At 35.3% G+C, this 12,816-nt stretch overlaps 1 protein-coding gene across 2 annotated transcripts; it reads right to left on the bottom strand.

Moving 5' to 3' along the window:
* Positions 1-5,945: 5,945 nt before the first annotated feature.
* Positions 5,946-11,807, bottom strand: LOC128245434 (uncharacterized). 2 transcript variants are annotated; one of them, XM_052963572.1, is made up of 9 exons: positions 11,670-11,807; positions 11,047-11,364; positions 9,886-10,191; positions 9,487-9,789; positions 9,017-9,334; positions 8,483-8,764; positions 7,777-7,908; positions 6,542-6,648; positions 5,946-6,132 (listed from the first exon to the last, which is right to left on the bottom strand). In XM_052963572.1, exons 1-9 carry the CDS (start codon positions 11,707-11,709, stop codon positions 5,956-5,958), a joined length of 1,983 nt encoding a protein of 660 aa, XP_052819532.1. In that variant the 5' UTR covers positions 11,710-11,807; the 3' UTR covers positions 5,946-5,955. The 2 variants fall into 2 exon arrangements, with proteins under 2 accessions (XP_052819532.1, XP_052819533.1); XM_052963573.1 differs by having other exon boundaries at positions 8,483-8,572.
* Positions 11,808-12,816: the final 1,009 nt, after the last annotated feature.

The raw sequence follows: 12,816 nt of genomic DNA, 5'->3' as shown, positions 1-12,816 counted from the left end.
CAATAAATGGCGGCGTAGTAATTTGGTTATGTATTCATATCACGCTTAAAATAAAAGAGTGTTGTTTTTTTTGGAAAATGGATGCACCTATAAAACTTCATTGATAACTGTTCATAAAATATTTCCATTAAAAACGAGCGAATAATAAACTATGAAAAAGAATATCAGAGAACTCTTTCTTAACAAACCGGAATTAGAAAATTGACAGCTATAATTTTGCATAAGGGGCGCCCCACATGTATCGGCGTAAATAGTACTCCTAAGGGGGTAATTAAGAAAATAAATTAAAAGTCTATAAAACTCGGAAAATAAGCATAAAGAACAGATTTTATTTCAGTGTAAGATCGTATTTTATTCTACTCGTGATCATAGACGCCACTCGTGAAAATATGTTTTTCTATGACACTCGTAAAATAAAATACGATCTTCGCCACTAGTGAAAATATGTTCTTCTATGACACTTTTGAAATAAAATACGATCTTACACTGAAATAAAGAAATATCCTCTATTTATCTATTTACGTACATATACGCAAATTATTCATACTAGTATGATACGTTCGATTTTGAAGAAAATGGAGCTTGAACAAAATGCCTCCTGGAGAAGAAAGCATAAAGAAAACGGCACATGGCCGAGATGAAACTGAAAAGAAAGAACAAAACAGTGGAGAGAAAAATGAAAGACGAAGAAAGAAAAAGAACCGCCGCGGAAAAAGGGAAACGGTAGGAAGAAGCAAAACAGACTAGACGAGAAGAGAAAGAAAGAAAAAGGCAAAGACAACAAGAGAAGGAAACATAGAAAATGGACAATGAGGACATTTTAAAAATAATAACTGAACAGTATTAGTGTGGTGTTTGTGGACAGAGGGGAACCATGCACGATGAAATGGATGAGATATATTGGAATGGCTGTGATTTTAATAATGCGTGGTTCCACGACGGGTGTTTGAACTTGGAAGAAATGGTCAGGGTGTCTGAAAGTCTGCCGGATGGGTCTAAATGGTTATGCCACAGATGTTAAGAGCAAAAAATACTAGAGGAGTAAAGAAACATAACATACTGTATTGAATTGTTTAAGTTTTTAAACAATGTTTTTACAGGTATATTGTTTTCTATTGTTTACATAATTATCTTCGATGTTCAATTCAAATTGTTTCCAATGAAATTGTATAAATGGATGATTTGTTGGTAGCTAAAATCGATGAACTTTGAAAACCAATAATCGGTTGATGATTTGATAATTGAAGGAAGGAATGAATGAAGGAATGCATGAAGGAAGGAATGAAGGAATGAAGGAATGAATGAAGGAATGAAGGAATGAATGAATGAATGAATGAAGGAAGGAAGGAAGGAAGGAAGGAAGGAAGGAAGGAAGGAAGGAAGGAAGGAAGGAAGGAAGGAAGGAAGGAAGGAAGGAAGGAAGGAAGGAAGGAAGGAAGGAAGGAAGGAAGGAAGGAAGGAAGGAAGGAAGGAAGGAAGGAAGGAAGGAACGAAGGAAGGAAGGAAGGAAGGAAGGAAGGAAGGAAGGAAGGAAGGAAGGAAGGAAGGAAGGAAGGAAGGAAGGAAGGAAGGAAGGAAGGAAGGAAGGAACGAACGAACGAAGGAAGGAAGGAACGAACGAAGGAAGGAACGAAGGAACGAAGGAAGGAACGAAGGAACAAATTTTTGAATGAAAGAATGAATGAATGAATGAATGAAGGAATGAAGGAAGGAAGGAAGGAAGGAAGGAAGGAAGGAAGGAAGGAAGGAAGGAAGGAAGGAAGGAAGGAAGGAAGGAAGGAAGGAAGGAAGGAAGGAAGGAAGGAAGGAAGGAAGGAAGGAAGGAAGGAAGGAAGGAAGGAAGGAAGGAAGGAAGGAAGGAAGGAAGGAAGGAAGGAAGGAAGGAAGGAAGGAAGGAAGGAAGGAAGGAAGGAAGGAAGGAAGGAAGGAAGGAAGGAACGAACGAACGAAGGAAGGAACGAAGGAACGAAGGAAGGAACGAACGAAGGAAGGAAGGAACGAACGAACGAAGGAACAAATTTTTGAATGAAAGAATGAATGAACAAATGAATGAAAACAAATCGATAATAATTTCGTTGAAATATAGTTTCACTGAGTTGAGTTCAAGGCTATCTATTTATATTTACACCTCAAATTCCATCCCTTAAATGAACTGTCTTTTGGGAATTGTGGTTATCATACGACGAACGCAACATCTTCCGATATGTTCGGATCGCGAATCACCGCATAACAATATATACGGAAATTGTTTATCTTCTTATAGTTATAATTTATGATGTGTTAAGTATATGTACGTATTGTTGCTATTAGTGTTTCAATTTTACGTTTAAGTTATTTTAAGTGGTTAATCTTTTCCCGCGTTGTTGTGACGCCATTTGATTAACTGTCTCCGGTTACGGTCGGATCGTTCAACTAACAGGAAAGGAAATAAGGTATTTTTTAACAATCCTTGAATTAAATAATGAACTATTGGTGTAAATTTAAGTAAAGAATCGCGGAATAGATGTCATTATCAAGGATATGAGATCAAATGGGCTGGTCAAAATACGCGTGGAGTCCTTCGGACTCCAGACACTTTAACCAGCCCAAATGCGTTTATACCCCGATAATGACATCAACCCCGAAATTCATTCCTTAAATAATACAATTATTGGAAGTCGATAAATAAGCATACATAATATAGGTCATGTTCCAAGAAGGAATTATCTTCCCGGCATTATAAACGTTTATGTTACTATTGCAACAATGAAATGAGTAAAATCTGAGAAAACAGTGTTTTTATCGATTATTTCACTGATATTCGAGATAAATTCCACCGTTATATTTCAATAAACTCCCGGAAAGCATGAAACAAAACTACATTCGCTTCTTACCACAACTACTAGTACGCGTCGTCTACTTTACATTTCTTTACCACAGATCCTCATCCAAGTTTGAAGAACGCAAACACTACAAAAGTAAAGAATTGGCACAATTTATATAATATCAGATACCGACAGTACTTATCAATTACACCTGCGCGTTCATGTACGGCAATGCAATAACCAAAAGCATCAAATTCATAAATGGTGGTAGCCAGGAATGTGTTACGAACTAATTCTAACATACGAAGATTCCCGTCCGTAGTGTTTTATTAAAAAATAATCATCCGAAGGTCGCATTTTTTTTTTTCAAAGAAGAGACAAAAGTATTTGTTACCACACAATACAGTAACAACACAAAATAATTTCATAGCTGGTGGGTTTACAGTAAGCGGTCAATGACCGGCAATGTTACGTTTCGAAACACAATGCTGAAACAAAAAAGACACAACTGATATTTATCAAACCAGACGTTCAACGCCACAAGGCAATAGACGAAAGTATCATTACCATTAAAATGTCAATACAAATGTGTTGAAACGGTTTTAATGTAACCGTCATGATTTTTAAAATGCAATACTCTATGCTCTCGACCTTATAGATACTCTATTGATGGGTATAAAACAACATTGGGCAGGGTAATCAAATCGAATAAGAAATAAGAACACATGAGTCTAACATACTTCGGGAATACTGTTAACCGCAAATGTTGCTCCTTATTTGATACTGTTTCCATTGCTTTTGTCTTAACGTAAGCGCCATATCGGATTCGTTACAAGACGGCGGAGCTTACCGTTCAATAGCTAGCGGGCAGATATATAACATCTCTTTTAACGCAATCTAGCTATTGAAAGTTGTCCTTTACAACATGGTGCAACATCAGTTACCTCACCAACTTCGCTTGTGACTGTGGCGAATCACTCATTTATTATTGTAATACTTTGTGGTGTGTGTGTGTTTTTAATGCAATGGTAGACGTAATGTCACAAGAAAGCCAATGGATCGGGCAACTATTTAACTCAATTTGAAATTGGTTGCTTTCTTGCAACGTTAGAGAATAAAATGCACTGACAACTTTATCTCTGAGAGTCTTTCCGACGGCGGGCAACGAACATAAGCTGAATTTAAGTATGTCCACACGTATGCTTAAATGACTTAATGGATTTTAGCTAAGAACTATATTGCTATTTTCCAATTTGATATCATAGTTTCATGAAGTTTCTTCAACCACAAATACAGAGACAATTTTGCATTTATTTTCTTTTATAATATCTGCGGTAACATCGTTACCCAAGTCAGTAGATTTTAAGATCTCAAAATGGATGTATTTGGGCTAAACTCCTAATACAATTACAATCTTACATAACTATTACTCGACAACACTACCCAGATGCTGACCTTAAATGAATATATAATCTATAAATACGGCGAGGATATCAAGTTGTGCATTCTCGGTTACCTCCATTTAGCGATGGTTGACTCTGATTTTAGTTTTAATTCAGGCATACTTGTTAATTTACATGTCGGTCAATGATAAACGTACTGGTCTACTCTGATCTTGTCCAAAACAATCCACGTGCCAGAGTTAGAGTAAGGTAGTAACCGTCGACCAATTTGAATATTCATTTTAGTAGGCGTATCAATTTCATCTTGTACCGGATGTTATATAAAATTATACACCACAATTTATTTTTTTCAACTTTTTACATTTTAGCAGATTGGATTTTCAGGAAATGCAATATGAATAGGAAATGGATTTTCTTTACAAAAGTTTAAACAAGAAAAGTTATTAAAAATAATTGGAGTAATAACTCGGCGTTCGACACAAGTTTCCCGGAATCCGGAGGTAACAAATTTCATGGAGGGACTCCAGAACCTCCAAATTAGGTGTTCGGAAATTTCATCATACCGTTTCGGCAGAAAGTTATGTAATAATCCCAAATACATCAACTTCATTCAGAAATTAATTTACAAAAAAATAATATTTTATTTGTGGATTGTTCATCTGAAAAAATAATAAAAGGCACACCATTATCTTTGCTACTAAACTTATTGCAAAGCAAAATTTGTAGGGACAATCTACGTTATGAGTACGAACTGAGTGATTTGTAGATTACGTGTCGAGTTTGTATGAGTTTAATAAATAAAACTGACTATAATTATATATTTATAGGACGGGAACAAAGGAATAGCCTTCAGAAAGTGGACAGCTTCCTTAATTACCGTTAATTAACACTTTACAACGCCGCGTATAGCGTTGACTCGACGCGGTGGAACGCGGGAAAAATTATAGAAATGAACGCGGTAGGGTTATGCTTATATCGCGGGTAATAGTGAAAAATAGGTAAGAAGATAACGTCCACGGTGAGGAAAAATTGCGGTGATGTGTGAAATCTAAAACAAAAAAACGCCTGATTGGTAGTGTATTCAAACATGAAAAATTGTTTAAGCTAATCTGAGTCATTTCTAAAGGTTGTTTATTCAAGACAGCTTAAAATGAAATAATTTTATATATGAAACGAGATATCGCAACGGTGACTTTTAATTCTGATATTTAAAAAGGCAACATGATGAACCTTAGATAATTCAAAACCATGTATCTACACGTGTCTGCATGCCATTTGAGGATTATAATCGTATAGTGGTTAAGGTGTCTATTTGAGAAGATGTAGCTATTGGTGAATACATCTGTAATTGTGTAAATATTTTGCATCAGTTTTGTTATATTCACCATTAAAGGAAAAACACAATTTGACGCGCATGAGTTTATTAGCATATGTAAATCGCACAGCGCCCAGCTAACGACTGTATAAATGAATTAGGTATTTGAGAGACTCTGTCTGTAACAACTCAACAGTATTTAGACAAAACTTCTTAGACATGTATTACAAGTTGCAGTTTGGTTACATATACATATTTATATCTGCAACACAGTCATTGCCAAATACGACAACAAACAATTAAGAACAATACTATTGTTGAACACGTTTAACAATAAACGCACTGAAACTGTAAGCAAAACAATGATTATGGAAATTCAAAAACACAGAAATCTGACTACATAGTTAATATTAAGATCGGATACTCAAAACGCTTATATAGCGTGAATAAAATTTGCATCGGGTGCGTTTGTCCGAGAGTCTCTGTGGTCGGATGTGGTGTCTACATAGTCATAGTGGCTAACATTTACGTTTGAACGGACTTCGTTTTCTTCCAGATCCAATGGTGATGGTACATGTTCGTTCTCGATAGCACTTGCAGACACACCTCCCTACAAATGTAAATAAACTGTATTTAATAAATATAATATAAAAACTTCTTTGAACTCACTAATCCTTCAATAGTTTATGAAATAAGACTATCATGTACACGATTACACACTTTTTTCAAGAAACCTCTTCGCACTGAATGGTTTCAGGCCACTGATGGTTTCAGCTACGATCAGTGTTACTATCATACCTCGCTCTGTTCAATCGGAAAGCTTCATTTATGTTGGAAGTGAGATGTATTTGAATACGCGTATTAAACAAGAATCAATTGCAATGTCACGGTTTTAAACGTTTTTTAATAACGTTATCTTACAATGATAAACTAAAATCCGGAATTCTGAAATGCAACACTATATGGTTCTAAGTCTAAATGACATAACATTTGATTGTTATAACTTAAAGAAATCTTACTAGATTGTGAAGGGCAGTTGTAGCCACATTAGCCTGCACAACATCATACACTTGTAAACTTTGCCCTCTAACTGCTGTTCTTCTTCGGCGTAGAAGTGTTTCATACACTGTTTCAGAGAATAAATATGTTTATTATCCATGTAGTTATGTAGTACAGTTTTTTTCTTGGAATTTTAAACAAAATAAAATGTTAGTAATTTGCGAAGGACTCGATGGCATTTTGCCACTCATCTGAGTGCCATACACTCAAGTGAACGTCAACGATTCATGTATTTTTCTTCTTTTGTGGACATGTAGAGATAAAAAATATTCAAGTAAGGCATTATAAAATGAGTTGATTCCTCTGAGTGTATTGGTGATATATCCAAGGATTATTGATAAACATAAGCTTTGTGTGAGTATTTGTGTGCAATGTGATATGTACTTTGTATTCATGTGCCATTAAATTCTTGGTAATCGAAACACCTCGGCCATTTTCCGTCGAAAATAATCTCAGATGTATATGGATTAAGCAGCTGAAGCTCAATATTTTAGGAATGTTATTTATCTGTGCAATAAAAACAACTTCACTGGGACTCAATTTTAACTAACTCACACAAAATGCACGTTAAAACACTACAATGTATTATTATTATTATTATTATTATTATTATTATTATTACTTCTACTATTATTAATATTATTATTATTACTAGTATATACCGGCATACATCCGAGTGTTTTCGATGGAAAATGGCAGAAATGTTTCGATTAGATTGCTGTAGCTTCCATTGTATTATCGGTTTGATAACATGAGTTTTGCAATATCGATTTAATAAGTTTCTCTTCCTTCGATCTAGTGTCCTGCTGATTAACATTACAAATGTTGCAAAGCTTGTTGTACTTTCTCAAACGTCAATCATGATTTTTCGAGTGCTGTTTTAAGCAATGTAGTAACACACGATTCATAAATCCAGAAAGACTAACATACTCAAAATCTTAAAGTCCTTAAAGTCGACATTTGCTTACCAATGACGCACATCATGCCACAGTTACAAAACAAGAAATGAGTCTACCTTAGTCGGCTATGTAAAAAACAATGTCAACGGGATGTAGACGATGACTAATAACTCAACTTGAGATTCGATTAACTGAACTATATAGTAGTTGTCAATTAATCATTTGTTTGTGAACAATAACCGCAGAATATTTTGTACTGATTTCAAAAGTTAACACTTTTCAATCTAAACAATTACCACGAGGTTTGCACCGACGAAAGAGAAGCACGGTAAATGTGGTTACAAGTAAAACTAGAAGTATTCCAGCTACCGCGTAAAGGACCAAATGCCACTGTTGGGTTACAACTTTTGCAGGGTTGGTTGTTGCTTCTGCAATAAGATAACATTTGTTGTACGAGTACTCCAGTTTGGTTATAACGGTTTCATCATTATATTGTTTCGTCCATCTTTCAATTTATTCATTGCATTTCTTATATGCAATGTAATGGCAACTAACTTACCTTGAAAAGTTAATATTTTAATCAATTAAACACTAAAAAAAGCCAACAACAATTAGATAAGGTTGAGATTCATTCAGAGTTGCATATGTAGTTTTGCAATTTGCTTAAATCATGCTTAATAACCACATTTGAAGCAGTGATCTTATTTATTTCAAGGGTCTTCATCTGCGGATGGCAGTGACACCGTAAAACATCTCAATATCATTTCTAACAGACATTTAGTTGGAAAATGCCCCGTAGTTGGAGAGTAATAATCACAGTAATAGATCACAGATGTTAACTGTGTGGACTTTATGAATGTTTTCAAAGAAATGTATCTTTCAAACAAACTAAGATAAATAAGGGATGCAATGTATTAATATCCTTTTCAGTTATCGTACCATTTATGCCTGGTTATTTTCTATTATTAACTTTTTATCAATATTTAAATTTTAATTACAAACCATCTGTCCTTGAGCTTGAAACTGTCAAGGAATTTCTCAGAAGCTCCTTTGATTTCCGAGTGTTGCAAATGTACCTCTTATCACCATCACCTGTATAATTCAATGTTAACAGGCATTGCTCTACTTTGATACAATTCTGTATTACAGTTTTATTTGCATCTTCCCACCAAAAAGTCCATTGCTCTGAATTACTCAGGTCAACCACGAAACATTTAACGATCACTGTAATATTTGGATGTAAAGCAACAGGAGACGTTATGTTCAAATACAGAATCGGAACATCTGAAATGTAGTGTACAATTTGTTTAGAAAGTAACAAACGAGTTTACAGTTAAAAGAAAACAACAGTTGAAGATATGCAAACTAATTTTTGTTAAACATCGTAAATGAACGATCTGGTAATAATTAAGAACATTCCAGAGTACGGACCCCTTTTGAAATAAAAAACAACAAAACAATTCATGAAAATACCAGTCGCTGCATAATTTATTGTGTAAACGAAAGTAGAAAAAATGAATAAGGCCAAGTACGTACCAGAAAACGACACGGTATAGCTTTTGTCTGAAACAGAAGGGAAATGACCGCATCTTGTTGAGCATGTAATAGTTCCCCCAGGCATGTCTGCAGTAACATTGTAACACACGTTGGAAATAAAACGGGAACTCCCATTTTGTCCATTAGTCCAATCGTTCCTATAAACATATCTCAAATTATCGTTGTCGCTTGACCATTCAATTATGCAAGGCGGATTTGATACATCCATTTCACAAGACATATTTAAGAAACAGACTGACATATTGTTACTATATTCATGTATTTTGTTTACGGACATCGAAAGCTCCGACGGTGGATCTGAAAATAGAACAGGACATATTCTTAAACAAACGGTTTGAATTCAGAATAAACAAAAAAATATAACGTTTATTTTTCATTGATACATAGTCAATATTAACTTTTTACAGTACTCGTGTTATTATAATCGATACGCTTTCAGTTCAACATACATCTGATACTGATGTTTTTGCATACTGAAACATCTTTAAGACCAAAATCATCTTTGCTTTTCCTATCGCAGCACATTTCTTTTCCATCCCAAACCTGGTTAGTCTTTGTCACCGTTGTTTTGCTAGTAAACGTATGGGAAGATCCATTAAATGAATCAATTTGTTGAGCATCCGATAGCAAGACGTTGCCAACACGTATTTCTATTAATGGAGCTGGGATAGCATCGCGCACTTCACATATTGCTGTCGAATTCTCTCCATCAAGGAATTCAGGTACTGTCAGCACAGGCAGGCTACCTTTCTCTGGAATTGACACACAATGATTAATTAGCATTATGTGTTATACAATATATCACCTCCACAAAATAACGAATCATAGCTTGTCATTATGTGTCTTACCGACGTTACATAGAATGCCGTGCACTTCGTATGGTGTTTCAAGGGCTGCATAAGACACCTGACATGTCACATTCCGTCGTGACAGTCCATCCATTTGTTGATGAACGTTATTGATTCGGTACAACCCTTTGATCCCTTTGCTTTCATCATCAGCATATGATTTCTGTCCAAATAAAAGAAACAGTTGTACGGGTTCTGTTCCGTTTTCAGTTTTGCAATAAAAGTCGGAACCTTTATACACATAAATGCATTCCGTTGTGTTGAAGTCAGGATACTTTCGACCGAGGACTGGATAACTCGGTCGCTCTGCAAAGCAACTTAAATAAATTAATTCACATGAATTGCCTTGTAACTTTAAAAAAAATGAAATGCAAACGAAATGTTTATCAAAATTGCTGATCATGTATTTTTTTTTTATCTTGAAACGTCAATTGTCCCATTGTACTTGTATGTCGCCATTTATTTCAAGCTGAAGCACCAAAGCATTACCAATATATACCAGTACTCGGTGATGTAAAAGCATGGTACCTGAAATATGAAAGTGCACAGAATCCGTGTTGCAACCTAAATTCAAAATATATCTTCCTACATATTTTTATTCGAATCTATATATAGTTAATATGTACAAATTACCAGAATCTCTTCCGTCTACGTAAGAACGTTTTCGTAGATGTATCTTGTGATGGTTTTACTTTCATGCTCGTTTATTGTATGTTTTGCGCTGTATGTAATAGTGTCCCATCCCAGTGCGGTGACGTTTGATAAAGACATGAGAGCTGGCTTCAATTTTCAACACAATAAAATTTACAAAATTGTTATTTTACCGTTTGAAACATGTCGGTTGGTATGAACTGATTAATAAGACAAAGATCTACTTATAATTTGCATATTTGGCTTTTAACCATTAACAATTTAGTTTCATTCAACGTCCAAAAAAGAAAATATATTCGAAGGTGTTTCATGAAAAACGAGCCGAAAACAAATAATAGTTCAATAGCAGCTATATGGGCAGTTTTAAGTACTAGTGGCAAACACCATACCAATACAGTGTAAGGATACTCAAATTAATAAACCCTAAAATGATCACAAACAGGAAATCCAAGACAGCACACACCATCAAATTTTTTAAGTTACCGCATTGAAACAGTCAACGTTATATACCTGTCATATCTAAAGAAACCATGTGTGTTCTAATTGTTGTGTTTGTTGAACATCCGGCGTAGAAGACAGATTTGTTGTATTCAATTGAAGCCGTCCATTTTAAAAAGAACGACCCATCTTCCAAATATCTTTCAATATTTGGTCCGTTCATTGTTTGGAATGTCGTGCCCCCGTCCAGCATGTACTTCCATTCTACGTCACATCCCCAAGGATAGAAAGGTGTCGCTTTAAGTGTAACCTCCATGTTCTCAAAAGCGGGTCCTACCACTGATATCGTTCCATACTGGTACATGGCTGCACAGATGTATCCAAACACAGCTGAAATATCGGATGCGAGCCATAATGTATACACGAAGATTGCACACAATGAACAATGCCCGAATGTTGACAATGAATGCCATATAGATCGATGCTAATTCAAAATATTAAACAGGCCCGTCATTAAGCTTGTTTTTCAGTTCGACTGTTGAGTTTATAAGTTATTCAGGTTTTAAAACAAGTTCTGCAAACAAATTCAAAATAATTTACTAGTACTCGTGATCCATATTTGGATCACGCGACAACTACAAAATTACAAGATTGATTCTACTTTCAGGTGTTAGAAAAACAACCGAACAACTTACCGAAACCAGAAACCAAATGATACCGAAAATACGTATCCATTACACCAGCGCATTCTTGTATGACATTGCAATAAATAAAAGCATGTAATTTATAAATTATCTTCTGTTCAAACTAGTTCTGTCATACGAGGATTCGCGTCCACAATGTTTCGTAAAACAAATAGTCGTCTGATGGTCGCAATTGTTTCAAATAAAAAGACAATAGTATGTGTGACCACACAATGCATTAACCACACAATAGTATGTTATCGCTGGTGATTGAATATTAACTTTCAGCGGACAATGACCGGAAATGTATAGTTTCGAAACACAATGTACGATCATTTATTACTATATATATATATATATGTGTGTGTGTGATCATACATTGAGTTTCGATACTTTACATCTCTGTAACGTTTAACGCACATTAGCGTTACAAGACGGTGGACCTTAACCGTTCAATAACTAGCGTACAGATAAACTACATCCCTGTAACGTTTAACGCACGCTAGCGTTACAAGACGGTGCAGCTTAACCGTTCAATAACTAGCGTGCAGATAGATTACATCTCTGTAACGTTTAACGCACGCTAGCGGTACAAGACGGCGGAGCTTAACCGTTCAATAACTAGCGTGCAGATAGATTACGTCTCTGTAACGTTAAACGCATGCAAGCGTTACAAGATGGCGGAGCTTAACCGCTCAATAACTAACGTGCAGATAGATTACGTCTCTGTAACGTTAAACGCATGCAAGCGTTACAAGACGGCGGAGCTTAACCGTTCAATAACTAGCGTGCAGATTGATTACATCTCTGTAACGTTAAACGAACGCTAGCGTAACAAAATTGTGGATCATTGATAAACTTCACTATTGGTTTCGATTGTGGTTTGAGAAAATCAATGATGCACCATTTAAGAACATTTGTATTCCTATTTTATTTCCTTGTTATGATAAATTACATGAAAAAAGAATAAAGCGTCTGTCTGTGGATGAAAACTTCTTTCATGTACATGAATGTTACATCAGTTCAACTCATTGTCAAGGTTTAGCGTTTCCGGTAATCTAGTTAAACAATTGTCGACAGAAACGGCGAACAACACATACTTTCCTTATGGACATTCTATGGAAGGTTTTTTTCTTTAATACTAAGTAACACGTAGTCA

Source organism: Mya arenaria, chromosome 9 (assembly GCF_026914265.1).
Source record: "Mya arenaria isolate MELC-2E11 chromosome 9, ASM2691426v1".
NCBI classification, from domain to species: domain Eukaryota; kingdom Metazoa; phylum Mollusca; class Bivalvia; order Myida; family Myidae; genus Mya; species Mya arenaria.
The sequence above is the reverse complement of the archived record's forward strand: the minus strand, read 5'-3'. Positions and strand labels throughout refer to the sequence as shown.